The sequence below is a fragment of the Pongo abelii genome, chromosome 10 (genome assembly GCF_028885655.2).
Source record: "Pongo abelii isolate AG06213 chromosome 10, NHGRI_mPonAbe1-v2.0_pri, whole genome shotgun sequence".
Taxonomy (NCBI): Eukaryota; Metazoa; Chordata; class Mammalia; order Primates; family Hominidae; genus Pongo; species Pongo abelii.
In genome coordinates this window covers 100,500,942-100,523,228 of record NC_071995.2, presented here as the reverse complement: position 1 = coordinate 100,523,228, position 22,287 = coordinate 100,500,942, and the positions used below count along the sequence as shown (strand labels likewise).

The 22,287-nt window shown below is 42.2% G+C and overlaps 1 protein-coding gene across 3 annotated transcripts in view; it reads right to left on the bottom strand.

Annotated features, from left to right (window-relative positions):
* DRAM1 (DNA damage regulated autophagy modulator 1) overlaps positions 1-22,287 on the bottom strand; it is a 47,172-nt gene that overhangs the window by 5,016 nt on the left and 19,869 nt on the right. For 2 of the 3 annotated variants that reach the window (XM_024256827.2, XM_024256828.2), the window contains exons 2-5: positions 20,218-20,285; positions 16,747-16,889; positions 10,139-10,316; positions 4,263-4,321 (exon numbers count right to left, since the gene is read on the bottom strand). In XM_024256827.2, coding sequence (XP_024112595.2) covers positions 4,263-4,321; positions 10,139-10,316; positions 16,747-16,889; positions 20,218-20,285 — 448 coding nt within the window. The remainder of the gene's footprint in view (positions 1-4,262; positions 4,322-10,138; positions 10,317-16,746; positions 16,890-20,217; positions 20,286-22,287) is intronic. The other variant, XM_054527559.1, reaches the window with a different exon arrangement.

The following is a 22,287-nucleotide window of genomic DNA, read 5'->3' as shown; positions in this document are numbered from 1 at the left end:
CCACTGTTTTCATGCTAGGTCACACCGAGGAGGACCTGACCAGCCTACAGTAGGAGGTAGAGAACAGAGGCTTCCTCCTTCTGGTACCAGCACCAGGGGACCTGCCCCATCCTGTATCATCCCTGAACAAGGAAGATGGCTTCTAAAAATAAAGGCAGAACTTCGGGGGGAATTTCCTAAGCATGATATTAATGAAAGTACATGGAACCAAGAGTCCTGAATGAAGGCAAAGCCCTAATATCCTTGCTATGTGAAATGAGATAGTGACATTATAATTCTCACCTCCCCCTACCAAGTAAGTCACTGCATATAAATGTGCTGTGAAAGCTGTAGATCACTACACAGAAGTTTGAGGCAGTACCTAAATGATTATTCAATGAATTAATGTAAAGGAAATTTTTTTACATCCTTTGATATTAGGAACAGAAGGAAATGCAAGAGTGGCACAGTCATTTATGGAGTGAATAGAAAACCATGTGCTTTTCACATTTTTAAGATAGAAAGTGGAATATAACAGATTTTTAACTGCCTGGGAATATACTTCGATAAGCCCTTCCCAGCAGCGGGTTTGCGGTAGAAGGTCTCCCCCGAGTGGCTGAAAAGTAAAGTACACCTGAGCTGCTCCGCTATGCGGTCTCACTTTCGGAAAGAGGTTCTCACCAATGGAAAGAGGAACTGAACCCCCTTCGCATGATGGGGCTAATTCCCCACATATAAGAAAGAAAAAAAAACTGCTTTTTGCCTAGGTCTAATCTATTGACTAATTTGACCATTTTAAGGTTAGATTTTAAAGAAGCCCTTTTTTTTTTTTGAGATGGAGTCTCACTCTTGTTGCACAGGCTGGATGGAGGGCATTGGTGTGATCTCGGTTCACTGCAACCTCCAACTCTCCAACTCCTGGGTACAAGCAATTCTCCTGCCTCAGCCTCCCAAGTAGCTGGGACTACAGGTGTGTGCCACCACACCTAATTTTTTTTTTTTTTTTTTTTGTACAGACAGGGTTTCGCCATATTGGCCAGGCTAGTCTTGAACTCTGGCCTCAAGTGATCCACCCGCCTTGGCCTCCCAAAGTGTTGGAATTACAGGCCTGAGCCAACGCGCCCAGCCAAGAAGCACTTTTTGATCTCCTGTCTGGATCATTCTCTTCCTCACCATCTCCTGTCTCTCTTTTGTCTTGGCAGGCTTCCATTACCTGCCAGAGTTCTCCGTCTTGGGAAATCCTCCTGTCTCCTCTAGCCACCCTGGTGTTCCTCCTTTACCACTTACCTCCAGTCCAGAACAGAACTCAATAAACATTTGGTTGACAGCTGAATGAATGAACCATCCCTCTCACTATTTAACTTCTTGCCATTGGCTTCTAACCTCAGCGTTTTACTGAAATTACTTTTTGACAAACATCACTGACTCCCTTATTGCCCAAATTGAGGGACTTCATTCCTAAAGGCTGTTCAGCTGCATATGCCATAGTTAGCCATTTCCCTTGCCTTTGAAAAATGTCCTTTAGTCTCTGGGATCGTATCTCCTCTGGGATTAATCCATCGTTAGGATTAATTGCTATTGCTTCTGCATTTCCACAATGTGTTGTCTGAAGTCCAGTTCAGCATTTTTTTATTCTTCAAAGTATTACATTTAGCCATTGACAACTGGCTGTTTGCCCCTCTGAACTATAAAATCCCTCAGGATCCTCTATCCCATGGCCACCCTGCCCTCTATAATCTTTCACAGTCTTGCATGTGGTAGGGACTCATCAATGAGGTCTACCATACAGCACAAGTCTAGTTCTTCTCTCTGGTCCATGATCCCTTTACTTCTCCTTTGCTGGAGGTATTCTTCCACCCGATCCTTGGGGGAAAGAATCCTCTGTCTCTCACTAAGTCTCTTCTTTCCTGGGGTATCCTTGATTCTCCTACAAGACATCTAGATGAACCACTACTACAGGTATCTAACAGGATGAGTTGATCTCAGTGTCAAACATTTGGTTCCATGTGTTCTGATGCTTGGTCCAATATGTCCTGGTCTACCCCACACTCTAACAACTCTACCCTACACTCGGATGACTCCCAGTCCCACCAGAAGTCTAGGCCCACCGGGGTGCAAGCGATCCTTCCACCTCAGCTTCCCAAGTAGCTGGGACTACAGGTGCATGCCACAACGTCTGGCTAATTTTTGTAGAGACAGGGTCTTACTGTGTTACCCTGACTGGTCTTGATCTCCTGGACTCAAGCAATCCTCCTGCCTCAGCCTCCCAAAGTGCTGGGATTACAGGCATGAACCACAGCACCTGGCCTAGGCCCATGTTTCTAACCTTGATATCTCATCATATCCTCAGAGTCATCAATTCTAACCAAACTCATCCACTTCCACCTACTAAATTATTTATCCCTGTTAGGGGCCTTATTTCTGGTCAAGGGAATAAATTCTTTGGTTCACCTAAGATAAAAACTTAGAAGTCATCTTTGATTCATCATGCCACTTCATTCTTATGTTAGTCATTTGCCAACACCCATCAGATTTCCCCTATTTGAAATGTGAACTAGTAGAACTGCCTTCTCCTTGCCCTCCTAATGCCAAGCTCTCCAAGCCATCCCAGGCATTGCTTCTGTCTAACACTCATCTAATAATACTCTTTCTATTTGCTTTACTGTTCGAAAGTCTGCAGGTTGGGTGTGGTGGCTCACGCCTGTAATCCCAGCACTTTAGGAGGCCAAGGCGGGCAGATCACGAGGTGCAGAGATCAAGACCATCCTGGCTAACACGGTGAAATCCCGTCTCTACTAAAAATACAAAAGCTAGCTGGGCATGGTGGTGTGCGCCTGTAATCCCAGCTATTTGGGAGGCTGAGACAGGAGAATTGCTTGAACCCGAGAGGCAGAGGCTGCAGTGAGCCAAGATCACACAATTGCACTCCAGCCTGGGCAACAAGGGCGAAACTCCGTCTCAAAAAAAAGTCTTCAAAGTCTTACTCTGGTCACCCATGTCAAGTACAAGCCTCTCTGCCTGCCTCTTACAGCCACTACACCCTTGCACAGTTATCCCTGGCCGCAGTGATTTCTCACTCTATCCTGAAATAAACTATCCACCACACTGGAGCTGGTATCATCCTCTCTACTTAACATTCCACGCTCCCTTTAGCCACCAAACACCTTCATTCGCACTGTCCCTCTACCCTCTTTTACTGAAGATAGATAGTTGAAGTGTTTAAGAATGAAATTAGAGGCTAGGTGCGGTGGCTGATGCCTGTAATCCCAGCACTTTGGGAAGCTGAGGCAGGCAGATCACGAGGTCAGGAGATCGAGACCATCCTGGCTAACACGGTGAAACCCCGTCTCTATTAAAAATACAGAAAATTAGCTGGGGGTGGTGGCGGGCGCCTGCAGTCCCAGCTACTCGGGAGGCTGAGGCAGGAGAATGGCGTGAATCTGGGAGGCGGAGCTTGCAGTGAGCCAAGATTGTGCCACTGCACTCCAGCCTGGGCGGCAGAACGAGACTCTGTCTCAAAAAAATAAAAATAAAATAAAGAAAACAAAGAAATTAGAGGGCCGGGTGCAGTGGGTCATGCCTATAATCCCAGCACTTTGGGAGGCTGAGGCGGGGGGATCACTTGAAGCCAGGAGCTCCAAACCAGCCTGGCCAACATGGGAAAAACCCTGTCTCTACTAAAAATACAAAAATTAGCCAGGCATATGGCGCAGGCCTGTGGTCCCAGCTATTCGGGAGGCTGAGGCACAAAAATCACTTGAACCCAGGAGGCAAAGATTGCAGTGAGCTGAGATCACGCCACTTCACTCCAGCCCGGGTAACAGAGCGAGACTCTGTCTCAGAAAAGAACAAAACAAAACCAAAAATTAGCTGGGCCTGGTGGCGGGTGCCTGTAGTCCCAGCTACTTGGGACACTGAGGCAGGAGAATCGCTTGAGCCTGGGAGGCAGAGGTTGCAGTAAGCTGAGATTGCACCACTGCACTCCAGCCTGGGCAACATAGTAAGACTCTGTCTCAAAAAAAAAAAAAGAAGAAGAAAGAAAGAAAGAAAGAAATTAGGAACTCAAAATTTTGAAAATAATTCCAGGAAGCATTTGGAATTACCCTGATAGCTAATTACTACATACTGCCAAATGATTGGACAGTAAATTGATTACATGCCATGTTTATTTCACATTTTGCAACTTGTTCTAAGAAACGGCAGTGATCTTCCCTAGGCCTAGCCTGGCCACAAGCTCACATAACCACGTCCAACAACCACATTCACAACAACTTAAATGTTACCTTTTCTCTTGGATTCCACTCCAGCTTGGTTATGGAAATTAGTGAAGCACAGACAATCACTGAAAAAGGTAAACAGTTAAGGAAACTACAGCACACAACAGTTCCTTTAATGTTAAGACTAGATTATTCTCCTAATAATATAATCATTATACGCTGTTAAAATGTTAATACCAACATTTCTATCATCAATTAAAATGTTAATACCAACATTTCTACAATCAAACCAGTTATATTAGCTTCTTATAAACTCAAACTTTAAATTCAATGATGAGAGTTAAATAACAATATGGAAATACCTTCATAATAGTTTTCCAGTGTGTATAGTAAAATTTATTAAAATTTGTCGCTACATTTTGCACAACCCTGCATGTTTCTGGATCTTCCCACTTAAACTAGCTGTTTAAATTTGGTCAAAATGACTGACCCAGCAGTCCAAGATGGTTCTTTTTGAGTACTTCCCACTGAATAAAAATACTTTTTCCCTAAAATACTATTTTCCTTTCCTTTTTTTTTTTTTTTTTTTTTGAGACGGACTCTCGCTCTGTCACCCAGGCTGGAGTGCAGTGGTGCAATCTCGGCTCACTGCAACCTCCACCTCCTGGGTTCAAGCATTCTCCTGCCTCAGCCTCCTGAGTAGTTGGGATTACAGGCACCCACCACCATGCCCAGCTAATTTTTTGTATTTTTAGTAGAGACGGTGTTTCGCCATGTTGGTCAGGCTGGTCTTGAACTCCTGACCTCAGGTGATCTGCCAACCTCGGCCTCCCAAAGTGCTGGGATTACAGGTGTGAGCCACCATGCCCAGCCTAAAATACTATTTCCAAGGTAACAGCTTTAAGGAAAATGTTAAATTCCAAAGTGCCAAGGCTCATATACAAAAACAAGCTACAGAAACTCAAACTATTATCTTTAAAAAACAGACTTCTGTTGGGTAATTGGGTATAAGGTGAGCCCTTCCTTCCTGGCCCAAAGATCTGGCAAATCAAAGAGATTCGCCCCATATCAGACTTCAGGGATGATTGACACATGCCTACAGTCCAGCCTAATAATGCCGAGGGCTGAGGCTCCTATCTTCCACGGGCAATACTTTCTGCACGAAGGCAGTGATAACCATTTTGATTGAACTTAGAATGCAAAAGAGAAAGCTAGAGAGAAATGGGATGCTCTAAAAAGTCTGCAAAATATTAGAAATTCAAAATGTTAGGCCGGTTGCGGTGGCTCATGCCTGTAATCCCAACACTTTGGGAGGCTGAGGCGGGTGAATCCCCTGAGGTCAGGAGTTCGAGACTAGTCTGACCAACATGGTGAAACCCGGTCTCTACTAAAAATACAAAAATTAGCTGGGCATGGTGGCGTGCACCTGTAATCCCAGCTACCTGGGAGGCTGAGGCAGGAGAATCGCTTGAACCCAGGAGGTGGCAGTGAGCTGAGTTTGCACCACTGCACTCCAGCCTGGGCAACAGGGTGAGACTCTGTCTCAAAAAAAAAAAAAAAAAAAAAAATGTTGAGCCAAGCAAAGTTTAGAGCCTCCTCTGAATTCAGAGTCAGCGCCATCTCTCTTAACTCCCACCCCCGCGAATTGTGCAGAGTTTAACACTTCTGATTCTCAAAATAAAAGAAGTAGAGAGCACAGAAGATTCTCTGATCATTTCATCACCTCACATCTGTTTCTAATAGTTTAAAAGCCTCTTAATTCTTTCCTTTATTTATTCTTAGTTCCATCTTCAGTGCACCAGGTACCATTCTGGTCTGGGGGTGGGAGAAGGGAAAACTTGGTCTCAGCTCTCAGAAATATCACAACTTTGTTGGACCAGACCCAGGGAACGTACCATACTAGAGAGAAAAGAACTGGGTACAGCAATGACTGTAAGGGAAAATTATTAATTCAGAATGGAATGGGAGAAAGCTTCATTAAGTGAAACTTAATGTAGGTTGTGAAGTTTAAGGAGCTCTCTAGAGCAGCACCATCCCACAGAAATATGTGTAATTTTTAATTTTCTAATATCCAAATTTATTTATTTATTTATTTGAGATGGAGTCTCGCTCTGTCACTCAGGCTGGAGTGCAGTGGTGTGATCTCAGCTCACCTGCAACCTCCGCCTCCTGGGTTCAAGCGATTCTCCCGCCTCAGCCTCCTGAGCAGCTGGGATTACAGATGCCCACCACCACGCCTGGCTAGTTTTTCTGTTTTTAGTAGAGATGGGGTTTCACCATGTTGGCCAGGCTGGTCTCAAACTCCTGACCTCAAATGATCCGCCCACTTCGGCCTCCCAAAATGCTGGGATTACAGGCATGCATGACCCCTAACTTAATTTTAATAATATATCTTATCTAACCCAACACATAAAAATATTGTCAATATAAGATATACATAATATGCAAAACATATCTTATATATTGATAAACAACATACATCTTATTTGACTCAATATATCAAACAATATTGCTGACGATATTATCATTTCAATGTGTAATAATATAAAAAATTATTGAGATATTTTACTTATTTTTCTTATCAAGTCCTTGAAATCAGGTGTATGTTTTACATTTAGGACACATCTCAATCTGGACTAGCCACATTTCAAGTATGCAAAAGCCACATGTGGGTACCATATTGAACCAACAGCTCTAGCAAGACAAAGCGGAGGAGGATAATCCAGCCAAGTAGAGATTGATTAAAAACAGAGGACAACAAACAACCAAGCCTGAGGGAGAAACCATAAAAACAAGCATGAAGAAATAAATAGGAGGTCTCAGATCATGGGTCTCATGCAGAGGAACCTGGACTTTATGCTGTTGGTGACTTCTGTGAAGGCTTTCAGAAGCTTTAGAAGCCCGGTGCAAGACAGATAATTCATCAGGAAAGGTTTAGAAGCAGGATTCTAATGTCTGCCTGACTAGGTGCCTCGGTTTCTTCGGTAGTCAAATGAGGCTATTACCCAGAAATACTGCAGTAAGAAGAAATCAGGGCGTTTTAAAGATGCTTTCAATTCTTTTTTTTGAGACGGAGTCTCACTCTGTCACTTGGGCTGGAGTGCAGTGGCACAATCTTGGCTCACTGTAACCTCCCACTCCTGGTTCAAACGATTCTCCTGCTTCAGCCTCCCAAGTAGCTGGGACTAAAGGCATATGCCACCACGCTTGGCTAATTTTTGTATCTTTAGTAAAGATGAGGTTTCACCATGTTGGCCAGGTTGGTCTCGAACTCCTGACCTCAAGTGATCCACCTGCCTCAGCCTCCCAAAGTGCTGGGATTACAGGCGTGAGCCACCGCACCCAGCCTATTTAAAGATGCTGTCAATTCTTTGTAAGGAAATATAAATACCACTCTAACGTTTAAGACAGAAGATCTTTTCATGTGGATGAATTCCTTCAAGCTAATCTGAAATAGGGTTGTAACCCCCTTCTGTGTGGGGCTGCTTCCTGTTGGCATGACTTATAATAAGAACTTCCTAGAGGCCAGGCGCAGTGGCTAACACCTGTAATCCCAGCACTTTGGGAGGCTGAGGCGGGTGGATCACCTGAGGTCAGGAGTTTGACACCAGCCTGGCCAACATGGTGAAACCCCCGTCTCTACTAAAAATATGAAAAGTAGCCGGGGGTGGTGGTGGGCACCTGTAATCCCAGCTACTAGGGAGGCTGAAGCAGGAGAATCGCTTGAACACGGGAGGCGGAGGTTGCAGTGAGCGGAGATCGCACCATTGCACTCCAGCCTGGGTGACAGAGCGAGACTCCGTCTCAAAAAAAAAAAAACTTCCTAGAAATGAGAATTATTAGTAAGTGAAACTCTGAGGCCTGAAATGCTTATTTTGCTAAAACTCTCTGACTTTGATATCTAGGGATCTGTTTCCGAAGTTGGAAGCAAGGGAAGATTTCCTGCATCAAGAAACTTTGATTGTAACACTACAACCACTATTATGAATTTTACAACTAACACAAGATAAAAAGTTGAAGGAGATATATTCAAAGAGAAAGTGTTCCTTTAATCTATAAGTAAGACAAGGAATTTGAGAAGCAACTATCTTAGGAACAAGGGTATATATTTTGTTGGTAAATTTCTCGGTACTAGGATTTGGCTACTCTGTGCTTGGAGATTTTGTAATTAAAAACGTCCTTCCCCAAGATGGAAAAAAAACCCAAAATCATACTTAGACTTCACATTTTGTAGTTTCTACTTTAGAAAAGAAACACAAAGCTTAATATTTAGAAGCAAGTGATGTGTTTTCACTCCATCTTGCCCACTTCATACCGTAACAACCCAGACTAACAAAAGTGCCGCCGATAACATAGTTACAATTTTCCTACAATCTGACATTAGTCATCATTGTTTAATGACCCTGAAGCTTTCTCTGATATGACTACAGATGGTATTTTGAAAGATGGGGAATTCTGCAACTCTTTAAGACAACGGCTTTTTTTCTTTGTTAAATACTTCATTAAAGAAAAGAAAAAGAGAAAGAAAAAGCTTTCGTTTCCTCTAAATCAGAATCTACAAGCATGCTAAATTTATATTTTCATTTCCTTTCAGATTGCTGAGTTAGAAAATAAAATGGATTTCATTTTGAAAATGAAATGAGTAACTATAAAAAGAAAAGGCTAAATATTTTAATTTACTCAGTAATAAGTGATTTAGAGCTTTTTAAAAATCTCTTCACATGGATGAGTAAATCAAACTGTCTTGCCACCTACGTACAGGGAGGGGGAGAGTTTAGCCTTGAGGGACTTCGTGGGGCTATTACTTTGAGTACAATATCAATATTTGGTGTCTTTAGCCAAGCACTACAAAGAAAAATAAATATTTTCATATGGCTCATGAAACTGGCCCTGTGAGAAGGAAAGTAAACAGAGACTGAAGTGTTCCTACATTTTCCACCCTTCTTTCATACCATTCTTCCCCCTAAAGAGACTTTTGATCTAACTAGACAATGTTGAGACATTTTCTTAATGATCTACACTTTTTTTTTTTGAGACGGAGTTTCACTTTTGTTGCCCAGGCTGGAGTGCAATGGTGTGATCTCGGCTCACCGCAACCTCCACCTCCCGGGTTCAAGCAATTCTCCTGCCTCAGCCTCCCAAGTAGCTGGGATTACAGGCATGTGCCACCATGCCCGGCTAATTTTGTATTTTTAGTAGAGACAGGGTTTCTCCGTGTTGGTCAGGCTGGTCTTGAACTCTCAACCTCAGGTGATCCACCCACCTGAGCCTCCCAAAGTGCTGGGATTACAGGTGTGAGCCACCGTGCCCGGCTTGATCTACACTTTTATCCCAATTGTTTTTCTGAAAAACGTGGAAACTTGGTTGTTATCCTTTGCTTTTTCTTTTTTTTTTTTTTTTTTTTTTTTTTGGTTGTGGGGAAAGGAAGTGTCAAGCTTTGCTAAGACACCGTGACAAAGATCCTTTGCTTGGCTGAACTTTAGTCAAGCTCCTGAAACTTCTCCTAGGTCCATCTGTGCACTTCCTTGTAAGATCCAGTTTTAGCAAAGAACCCTGGCTAAGTCAGTTTAGCAAGGACCCCCCCCTCAACCCTGATATCTGATCACACTCGATATCTGATTGGGTTCCTCCTCCTCCACCCTTCCCAGGTGATGTCTGATCACATGGCCAGTACTCAACAAGAATCCTGTTAGGTTGGTTTGGCCAGAATTCCCACTCATCCTTGAGGTTTCCTTTTAGTACTTTTCCATTCACTGACCTCATCCTACTCCTTGGCTATAAATTCGCACTTGCCAATGCTGTATTCAGAGTTGAGCCCAATCTCTCTGCCCTGCTGTCAGAACCCATTGCAGTGGTCCCTATAAAGTCTTCATTACCCTTCTTTAACAAGTGTCATTGAATGTTTTATTCCTTTAACAAGGCACAAATGTGAAAAAGGATACTGGGGATGACAGCTGCGCAAGAAACGGCAGAGATGACCATCCGTATGTGGCATGTCGAGAGACTGTTCCACTGGGGACACGATTTGTAAGAGATGATGGACTGTAGGAGCGTGTACACGACACCACAGACAAAGGCCAAAAGAGCACCCCCGTCATGAACCACTGGCACAGCTAACTCCTGGAGAAAAAGTCATAAATGTGTGTTACTCTGGGTGGGTTTGTCAACATCGAGCTGCGAGCACTCTCACTCTGGGCTGCTTTGAGCCGTTGGTCATCACAGATGCACCACTTCTTGGAAAATGTGGCTGTTTGACTACCAAAAGAAAAGCCTTCCAGGTGCTGAAGTTAATGCCAAAAAGTTGGTTGTTCCACAGCGAACCTGGGCTCATGGGACAAGGAAAGGAGGTCTGCCTTAGAGGTGGGAGGGTTCAGTATGGTGGGCTTCAGAGTCTGGTATACCTGGATTAAAAGTCCTGACTCCACCATAGGGCTCTGTGACCTTACTGCAAAGCCTCATTTCTGTATCTAAAAATGGGCATAATCATCTCAGTCTTGCATGTTTGCAGTGAAGATTATAGGATACATATCAAAACAATTTTCTTTTTTTGTTGTTGTTGTTTTTGAGACAGAGTTTCACTCTTGCTGCCCAGGCTGGAGTGCAGTGACACGAACTCGGCTCACTGCAACCTCTGCCGCCCAGGTTCAAGCAATTGTCCTGTCTCAGCTTCCCAAGTAGTTGGGATTACAGGCACGTGCCACCACGCCTGACTAATTTTTGTATTTTTAGTAGACACGGGGTTTCGCCATGTTGGCCAGGCTGGTCTTGAACTCCTGACCTTGTGATCCTCCCACCTCGGCCTCCCAAAATGCTGGTATTACAGGTGTGAGCCACCACACCCTGCCTTTTTCGTTACAGAAATTTTTGTTTGATGTCATCAGTAAACTTCAGTATGATATGATTGAAAAAAAAAACCAAAGTCCGTGACTCGTTCCATGATGGTGCCAAGGGTGGTTTGGGGTTTTTAGGCTCCCTGCTCCCTGATAATCTCTACTCATCCCTCCCAAGGCACCTCAAATGAACACACCATCTAAGTAAAAACCACTGCTTTTGTTATGCAAATGCGGCTTCTTCTTTTTCTTCTTTTTTTTTTGAGACAGGGTCTCACTCTGTTGCCTAAGTGGGAGTGCAGTGGCATGATCACAGTTCACTGCAGCCTTGAATTCCTGGGCTCAAAAGACCCTCCCACCCCAGCAAGTAGCTGGGACTACAGGCACATGCCACCACACCCAGTTCTGGCTAATTTTTTTTCAAAGGCAGCTTCTAAATAAGTTCCCTGTCCCTGCCATCCTGTAACCAGCCATTTCAACCAGAAGGCAGCCCCTATGCCAGTCTAGGCAGAAAGTTGGTGCAGACCCTGTACACACTACACACTCAGAATGCACCTCACCTTCGGCTCCTTTCTTTTCTTTTCTTTCTTCTTTTTTTTTTTTTTTTTTTTTTTTTGAGGCAGAGTCTTGCTCTGTCACCCAGGCTGGAGTATAGTGATGAGATCTCAGCTCACTGCAACCTCCACCTCCCGGGTTCAAGCGATTCTCGTGCCCCAGCCTCCCGAGTAGTTGGGATTACAGGCATGCACCACCACGCTGAGCTAATTTTTCTATTTTCAGTAGAGACGGGGGTTTCTCCATGTTGGCCAGGCTGGTCTCGAACTTATGACCTCAGGTGATCCACCCACCTCAGCCTTCCAAAGTGCTGGGATTATAGGCATGAGCCACCACACGCGGCCTCGGCTCTTTTCAAATGTGCACTGTGCACAACCTTCCAGTCGAGGAACATTTAGATGGAACCACTGGGTCTCGACTTAAGCTTGAAAATGCAAGCTTTGCAAAGGGCAAGTTAAAGTGTTGTCCAGGAGAGCCTGGTTTTGACCACAGGCCACCCCTTGGCCTCAGCTCATGGTGAACACACTCTTCCCCCAGCTTCCCTCTGACCTAAGCCACCTGGGCTTCCCCAGCACCACAATGTTTGCCATCCAGACAGTTCAGCCTCAAGCTGGAGCACAAATGAACTGATATTAAATTTTCATTCACCACATAAGAAAGGGAGGTGCAGAAAAAAAAAAAAAAAAAAGACCTTTTAACCTATTTCTAAGGAAATGTATTTCCTAGTATCAAACCTAGAAATAAGGGGAGAAATTCATTACATGATTGGTATTATATTCAAATATGACTGCACTGACTCTGCAACACATCACATAGTTTCTGTATACCTAAGATACCTTGCATGGGCCAGGTACCGTGGCTCACGCCTGTAATCCCAGCACTTTGGGACGCTGAGGCAGGTAGATTACAAGGTTAGGACTTTAAGACCAGCCTGGCCAACGTGGTGAAACCGCGTCTCTACTAAAAATACAAAAATTAGCCAGGTGTGGTGGCGCGTGCCTGTAATCCCAGCTACCAGAGAGACTGAGGCAGGAGAATTACTGGACCCCAGGAGATGGAGACTGCAGTGAGCCGAGATTGTGCCACTGAACTACAGTCTGGGTGACAGAGCGAGACTCCATTTCAATAAATAAATAAATAAATAAATAAATAAAATCAGACGGGCATGATGGTGTGTGCCTGTAGTCCCAGCTACTTGGGAGGCTGAGGTGGGAGAATCACTTGAGCTTGGGAGACCAAGGCTGCAGTGAGCTATGATAGCACCACTGCACTCTAGTCTGGGCAATAGAGTGAGACCTTCTCTCCAAAAATAAAATAAAAATAAATAAAAGACTGGGCACAGTGGCTTATGTCTGTAAACTCATCACTTTGGGAGGCCAAGGCAGGTGTATCACTTGAGCTCAGGAGTTCAAGACCAACCTGGGCAATGTGGTGAAACACTGTCTCTACAAAAGCTATAAAAATTTGCTGGGCATGATGGCAGAACCTGTAGTTTTAGCTACTCAGGAGGCTGAGGTGGGAGGATTGCTTGAACTCACAAGGCAGAGATTGCAGTGAGCCGTGATCGCACCACTGCATTCCAGCCTGAGCAACAGATCAAGACCCTGTCTCAAAAAATAAAGGTAAAAATAAAAATACAAATAAATAAATAAATAAGATTCCTAACATAGGCATATAGATTCAGGGACGTTACATATGAAAAATAAAATACAACAGGGTACGGTGGCTTGTGCTTGTAATCCAAACACTTTGGGAGGTGGAGATGGGAGGATCACATGAGGCCAGGAGTTGAAGAACAGCCTCAGAAACATAGCAAGATCCCATCTCTACAAAAGTGAAAATAAGAATTAGCTGGGCATGGTGATGCACTCATAGTCTCAGCTACTCAAGAGACTGAGACAGGAGGAGTTCAAGGTTTAGTCTAAGCATTCAAGGTTACAGTGAGCTATGATTGTGCTATTGCACTCCAGCTTAGGTGACAGAGCGAGACCCTTTCTCAACCAATCAATCAAAAAAGCAGGGAAATGATTTTTAGATCAGACATGAATTTTCGATAAAGTTAAAATCTGGCACTCTTTTTGGACTGCTTTTTAGAAACTCTCTTGGTAATTTAAAAGGTAATAACAACAACAACGAGAGAGAGAGAGGGATAATGGTTAAATAAAGCTCTATCACTCAGCGCTTCAAAAAAAAAAGAATATGTGAATACTGACAGGGTTAAACCTTGGAAAGTTTCTTTTCTAAAAAGGAAACTTTAAAAGTTTTTATTTTTAATTGACAAATAATAATTGTTTATAGGCTGAGCACGATGGCTCACGCCTCTCAGCACTTCAGGAGGCCGAGGTGGGCGGATCACCTGAGGTCAGGAGTTCAAGACATGCCTGGCCAACACGGCAAAACACCATCTCTACTAAAAAATACAAAAATTAGCTGGGCGTGGTGCCAGGTGCCTGTAATACCATCTACTTGGTAGGCTGAAGCAGGGATAATTGCTTGAACCTGAGAGGCGGAGGTTGCAGTGAGCCGAGATCGCGCCACTGCACTCCAGCCTGGGCAACAGAGAGAAACTCTGTCTCAAAAAACAATAATAATTGTTCATATTTATGAGGCTTGTAGGGGGGTGTGTGTGTGTGTGTGTGTGTGTGTGTGTGTGTGTATGTGTGTATGTGTTTCCAGAGGCATGGTCTCCCTGTGTTGCCCTATGTTGCCCAGACTAGTCTCAAACTCCTGGGCTAAAGCATTCCTCCTGCCTTGGCTTCCCTAAGTGCTGGGATTACAGGCATGAGCCACCACGCCTGGCTGTAGATGTTTTGATGCATGTTTACACTATGGAATGATTAAATCAAGGTAATTAACATATCAATCACCTCACATACTTATTCATTTTTCTGTGTGATGAGAACGTTTAAAATCTACTGTTTTAGCAATTTTGAAATATACAATACACTATTATTAACTACAGTCACCATGCTGTGCAGTAATAGATCTCCAGAATTATTAATTCAGTCTCACTGAAACTTGGTACCCTTTGACCAATACCTCCCCCCTCCTCATCTTCCTCTTCACGCCTGTAACACCATTCTACTCTGTCCTTCTATAAGTCTGATTTTCTTAGATTCCACATATAAGTGACAGCATTCGGTATTTGTCCCTCTGTGACTGGCTTATTTCACTTAGCATAAGGTTCTCCAGGTTCGTCCATGTTGCCACAAATGACAGAATTTCAAAAAGAAAACTTTCTGAAGGAAAATAAAGTATTGACAGAAGTCAGTGAGGACACACCAAAAAGTAGCCATCTCACCCACCCGTTTGGGGAAAAGATTATCTGTGAAATTCTCAAAAATGTGATTTATTGCAACTCAAGAAAAATCACCATGGCTGGGCACGGTGGCTCACGCCTGTAATCCCAGCACTTTGGGAGGCCAAGGCAGGCAGATCACTTGAGTTCAAGTCCAGCCTGGCCAACATGGTGAAACCCCATCTCTACTAAAAATACAAAAATTAGCTGGACATGGTGGTGGGTGCTTGTAATCCCAGCTACTTAGGAGGCTGAGGCATGAGAATCACTTGAACCCAGGGCGGAGGTTGCAGTGAACCGAGATCGCTCCACTACACTCTAGCCTGGGCGACAGAGTGAGACTCTGTCTCCACAAAAAAAAAAAAAAAAGAGGCAGTCACACTCTCTCTTGCCCTCACATCTCAAAATCGTCTTGAGTTAGCTCAAGTTGGTTTGCTCCTGAGATGACAAAAATGAATTACAGGATACCAAACAAGGAAGTTGTAAAGATACAGTTATCGGAACAATGACAAGTCAAACACTTTGCTCCTTGGGAAGTTAAGATTCTATTTCTGGCTTTTGTGAAGATTTAATCACATCATTGAAGACTTAAGGGGAACCAAAAGTTGAAATTATTTAATCATCTAAGTTTTCTTCTTAAAGTCAGCCTTTAAATGGTTTAAAAACTGACATCTGTATCTCTCATGATGTGGTTATTCAGAGGATAAAGTGACATATCTATACTAACCCCCATTAAACCATAACCACACTGTACTAGACAAATTATATCACTCAAGGTCTTCCTTTTTAAATGTTTTGTGTGTGTGCTTCCTGAAGGTAGAACTATGCATCGTGTACTTGCTTTTTTTTTTGTCACAGATATATCTTCATGTTAGCATTGACGATAGCTCTCACAGGCTCTAGGAAGATGACTTCAATTCAAAGCCCGCCTCTGCCATGCATTATTCATCTGATCTTGGGCAAGTATTAACCTCTCTAGCCCTCCATTTTACCATTGATAAATGGGGAAAATAATAGTGCCTATCTTACAAGGCTTTTATTATAATTGTATGAGTTAAAATATGGAATATTTTCTTAAATGTGTCACAGGAAAATTTTAATAAATGTTTGTTGTTATGAAAAACAAAATGCATACTGTCATAAAAATATAAGGAAATGTCACCGAGAGCCTCCTCTTTGAATACCAGAGGTTTAAATGGTAGAACTGGTAAACACATACAAATATTTTCATACTCTTAACAAAATCATCACAGTAGCTGAAGTAGCTCTCCCAACACATCAAACCACATCAATGACAACATGCAGCAATGCAAAGCCCAAGGCCTCCTCTGAATCACACACTCTCTCATAATTATGCAAATGTGCACCCCATTTCTCCCAAGTATCAGAACTCACTTTCAAATGCTCTTTTTTTTTCTTTTTTTTTTTTTTTTGAGGTAGAGTCTCGCTCTGTCGAGTGCAGTGGCACGATCTCAGCTCACTGCAACCTCCACTTCCCAGGTTCAAACGATTCTCTGCCTCAGCTTCCTGAGTAGCTGGGATTACAGGCATGTGCCACCACACCTGGCTAATTTTGTATTTTTAGTAGAAATGAGGCTTCATCATGTTGGCCAGGCTGGTCTTGAACTCCTGGTCTCATGATCCACCTCGGTTTCCCAAAGTGCTGGGATTACAGGTGTGAGCCACCACACCTGGCCCTGATTTCCAAATGTTAAAGGTTTCTAAAAAGCAAACTAACCCACTTGTTGTAAACTCATCAAGCATTTAATGGCTATAATGGCATAAGTGTGCCTCTTGCATTTCTGCTGCTCTCTTCAGACACATACACTCCACCACTCCTCATAACTGAAAAAGCTCCAGGTTATACCTGAAAATTGGCGACAATGCCCATTCCGAAACATCCCACCAATCCAAGCACTAAAGACACCAAGTTAAAAACAGGAGTGCTGAAATAGCTGGTTTGATTTTGCTTCTCTACTATTTTATATCTTGTATACATCGTGGCTGCACCTGAAAAAGAAGAGAACTTTGATGAATGTTCATAATTTGATTTCTTTAGGATGGAAAACAGGAGCAGTTTTGTATCACTTTTTAAAAATGTACCGACAGCAAGTCTCCCCACTTTCCCACCCCTGTCCCTCCTGACTCCATCTTACTCTCTCCCCAGCATGAACAGACACATACACACACACACACACACACACACACCTTGGCTGTTGTCCTTTTCATGTAAATGCTATTATAGTACATGTATTACTCTGTGACTTGCTTTTTCCATTTAACAATTTACCATGGAGATCTTTTCAAGCAATTACAAACAGATCTACTTCATTGTTTTCAGGGATCTCATCATGGTCTATGGTATGAGATACTATATTTATTCCTCATTCTCCTAAGAATGAATTTCTACATTGTTTCCATGTTTTTCCTGCTACAAACAATACTCAATGAATATCCTTGTATATAAATCTTTGGGTTTCTGAAAGACCAGTTCCTAGAAGTAATATTGCTGGGTCAAAAAACCATGCACAATTAGAAACACCTCCAAATTGCTCCAGCCCGTTGACGATTTAGACTCCCACCAGCAGAATCTGCGAGCAATTTTGTATGCCCTTGCCTTTTTAATTCTGTCAGTCCAATAAATGAAAATGCAACCTGTTGGGTTAGTTTGCATTTCCCTGATCATTAGTGAGATTTAGCAACTTTCAGTATATCTACTGGTCATTCGCATTTCATCTTCTGAGAAATGCATGTTTACAATTTTCTTTTTATTCTTCTCTTGGGCTTGTCGATTTCTAATTTGTAGTTACTTTTTACACATTATGTCCATTAGTCTATTATCTGCTATAAATATTGCAAATTTTCTTCTGCTCTGCTATTTGTCTTTTAACATTGTATCTTGTATCTTTCATCATTTAGAAGTTTTAATTTTTAATCTACTTCTGGGTTTTGTGTCTGTATTCCAAGGTTTAAAAAATATTCTCCTGTAATTTAATTATTGCATAGTTTTGCTTTTCATGTTTATTAAATTGCAATTGGTTTTTGTGTATGATGTGAGGAGGATAGTAAAGGTATGTTTTTCCAAATAGCTAGTCAATTAACCAAATACCATTTGTTATAATTTGGCAATAAAATGTAGCCTCCATGAGAGCAGGGGCCATGTCTGTTTTGTTTGCTGTTGTAACCTCAACACTAAGTCATAAACAAGCACAAACCCTATCACATAGTACGTACTTAGTAAATGTTGAATAAATAAATAGCTACCATAATTTTAGATACGTATTCCCTTTAACTCAGCAAATTTATCTTATAGAAAAACTCACACAAATATGCAAAGATATATTTAAAAGATGTTCACTTCAACATTAGAATTACAAAATACCAGAAATAGCCTAAATGTTGGACAATAGGGAACTGACTAAATAAATGATAATACATCCTTGTGAAAGATATCATGCATGTGTGGAAAGGATAAAGTAGATGTGTATATATTTACATAGTATGATGGCCATAATCTATTCCTGAATTTTTAAAAAGCAGGCTGTAAACTAATAACTTATCGTAAATCTTTTTTTTTTTCTTTTTTGGAGACAGGGACTTGCTCTGTCACCTGGGTGGGAGTGCAGCGGCACAGTCATGGCTCACTGCAGCCTTGACCTTCTGGGCTCAGGCAATTCTTCCACTTTATCCTCCCAAGTAGCTGGGACTACAGGCACACATCACCACACCCAGCTAATTTCTTTTTTCTTTCTTTGTTTTTTTTTAACTTTTTGTAGAGATGAGATCTCACTACATTGCCCAGGCTGGTCTTGAACTCTTGGGCTCAATAGATCGTCCTGCTTCAGCCTCCCAAAATGCTAGAATTACAGGCGTGAGCTCACATAGACCATTTCAAATGAATATGTCAGTTTCTGCTTTATTCAGAAGCAAAAGCTGTATTTATCACTTGCTGTGATAAAATAATCTCTCTGTTTTCCAAGTCTGGATTCTTGGCAAGGATGGTGTAAGAGGACACTGGGATTGATTGACTCCATATTGCTACTTCCCCTTGCTCACCTCCAAAACTTTAGGAGGACTACAAATGGTGATGCGGTGAAACTTTCCCACTACCAAGTAGGATGAACAAATTCCAAAAATGCCAAGTCACTAAGTAGGGTCAGCATCACTGTCCCTTCTCATACTGTACCAGTAGAGAGGAACAGAAAGCGCTGGTTACAAGATAGGCCCTTGGCAAACACTTGATTGTTCCATGGGGGGAGACTATAGAAGGACTAAGAGAAAATGCCCCACATCTGATATCTATATACTTGGATCACCTTATAGAAGACTGAGCTTTACATTAATTATACAATAGTTGTAATTAATATGCATTACATTAATTGGCTTATGACAAGGTTGTACCCTATCAACTGCATCTCAGGTACATCTGAGGAACTGAAAAGAAAAATCATACTATTCCTTGCTCCACCTGTCCCCTTTCTCTAACAGTTAAGATAATGCCTCTGTCAATGGTCCTCAAACTTTAGTGAGAAACCAAGTCCCCTAGAGTGCTTGTTTACAACACATCTTCAGGAACCCACACTCCCAGAGGTTCTGGTTGAATAGCATGGCCCAGGAACCTGCATTTTACCAGAACTCCAGGTGATTTTTCATCAGCTTGCCTTCAGAATACATTTTGCGAAACTTAGCTTACACATTGGGTGTCTTTGGCTTACCTAAGTGTCTTGACCATAAATCAACACTTTTAAAAACCAAATTACTCTTAAAATCCATTCCAGAAGTTTGGTATTTAAAACCACCTACAGCAAATCCTGTTACAAATTACTAATTGTAGTTCTGTAATAAAGCCATAATTTTTTATGTCTTTTTACTTCAGTTTCTCAAAATAGGACAAAAATCTAGCTGCAAAGGTTGTGCTTTTAAAAAAATTATACACAAGGCCGTGTGCAGTGGCTCACATCTGTAAGTTCAGCACTTTTGAGAGGCCAAGGCAGGTGGATCACTGAAGCCCAGGAGTTTGAGGCCAGCCTGGCAACATGGTGAAACCCCATCTCCACAAAAAAAACACAAAAAATTAGCTGGGCGTGGTGGTGTGTGCCTGTAGTACCAGCTACTCTGGAGGCTGAGGTGGGAGGATTGCTTGAGCCTGGGAGGTTGAGGCTGCAGTGAGCCGTGATCACACCACTGCACTCCAGCCTGGATGACAGAGACCCTGTCTCAGAAAAAATAAATAAAATAAAATAAAACAAAATAAAAATTATACGAAAACTACAAATGACACATTAACTTCACTTGGAATTGTGAGCTTTTCAATTATTTATAATTATTGTGTACTTACCAAGAAATGCAGAGAAGTTTATCATAAATCCAAAAATACCACTCTCTGGAGGTGTTGTTCCTGTATCACTGGCAAAGACAAGAAATGTCCTAATTATTAGAAAGAAATTCTGTCCAGACCTCTGGGAAGACATGTAATTGGCAAGTTTTATATTGTGTTTCTTTTAGGTGTTCAGCCACTTTGAATTCCCAAGATTTGGCCTGATTTTGTTCTAAAGTATTTTCATTTTGGCTCTGAAAAATCTAAAATTTATTTTTATACCATGAGAGGTTCCATAGTAAAAAGCCAGGAAATGTTTAAAATGAATAGTGCTGCCATTTTTCAAATGATCAAACCCACTAACCTTGGTATGTGTTCATTCTCAGTGAAGAATGACTACTTTGAAAAAAAAAAAAAAGATCTAAAATCATGTTTGAGGCCGAGCGTAGTGGCTCACACCTGTAATCCCAACACTTTGGGAGGTGGAGGTGGGAGGATCACCTGAGGTCAGGAGTTCAAGACCAGCCTGGCCAACATGGTAAAACCCCTGTCTCTACTAAAAATACAAAAATTAGCCCAGCATGGTGGCGGGTGTCTGTAGTCCCAACTACTTGGGAGGCTGAGGCAGGAAAATCTCTTGAACCAGGGAGGCGGAGGTTATGGTGAGCCAAGATCATGCCATTGCTTTCAAGCCTGGGCAACAGAGCAAGACTCGGTCTCAAAAAAAATAAAAATAAAAATAAATCATGTTTGAAAATTCTAATATTGGCATGTTAAATACACATAAACACATCACTTTATCTTCTAATAACTGAGATTTTATTATCTGCTGAAAATATTATGATAAAAATCTGAGGCCGGTCACGGTGGCTCACGCCTGTAATCCCAGCACTTTGGGAGGCTGAGGCAGGCGGATCACCTGAGGTCAGAAGTTCGAGACCAGCCTGACCAACATGGAGAAGCCCCATCTCTACTAAAAATACAAAATTAGCCAGCCATGGTGGCACATGCCTGTAATCTCAGCTACTCAGGAGGCTGAGGCAGGAGAATCACTTGAACCTAGGAGGCGGAGATTGCGGTGAGCCAAAGTCGCACCATTGCACTCCAGCCTGGGCAACAAGAGTGAAACTCTGTCTCAAAAAAAATAAAATAAAATAAAATAAAATAAAATAAAATAAAACTGAACAATATTATTGATCTCTAGGAATACTTTATGGAAATAATAGGGTATCTAGGGTATATTAATTGTGGTAAATTATTTTAACAAAAAAAGGGCTTCTGTAAAACATTTTTCAGGTACAGTATTTCAATTAATTAAATGAGTTGGAAAATACTGTTTGACATGTTCTTTTTTTTTATTTTTTAGAGACAGGGTTTCACTATGTTACCCAGGCTGGTTTTGAAGTCCTGAGCTCAAGCAATCCTCTCGCCTCAACCTCCCAAAATGCTGGGATTACAGGTGTGAGCCACCATGTCTGGCCAACATGTTCTATTTTCTGTTAGTGCCAAGCTTTAATATTTTTCATTTTCAGGCTGCTCACTTTAAAACTGATGGCAAAAGAGCTCCCAACATGAAACAACTTGTACTCATTTTGAGTGTTTCTACATTTGTAAACAGCTCTGAAATTTAAGTATTAAAAAACTGATCACAGTGAAAATGATGCACTTGTAAGTATTTGAAGAATTCCACAAGGAGCCTTTGTGTGCAGAAAGCAGGAACTTTTTAAGTTTTGCGAACACTTCATATTTAAACTGGAGTATAAAGAAGTTAATAGGGCCGGGCGCGGTGGCCCATGCCTGTAATCCCAGCACTTTGGGAGGTCAAGGCGGGTGGATCACCTGTGGTCAGGAGTTCGAGACCAGCCTGACCAACACGATGAAATCCCATCTCTACTAAAAAATACAAAAATTAGCTGAGCATGGCGGTGGATGCCTATAATCCCAGCCACTCAGGAGGCTGAGGCAGGAGAATCCCTTGAACCTAGGAGGCAGAGGTTGCAGTGAGCCAAGATTGCGCCATTGCACTCCAGCCTGGGCGACAGAGCAAGACTCCGTCTCAAAAAAAAGAAGAAAAAGTTAATAGCCTACCTT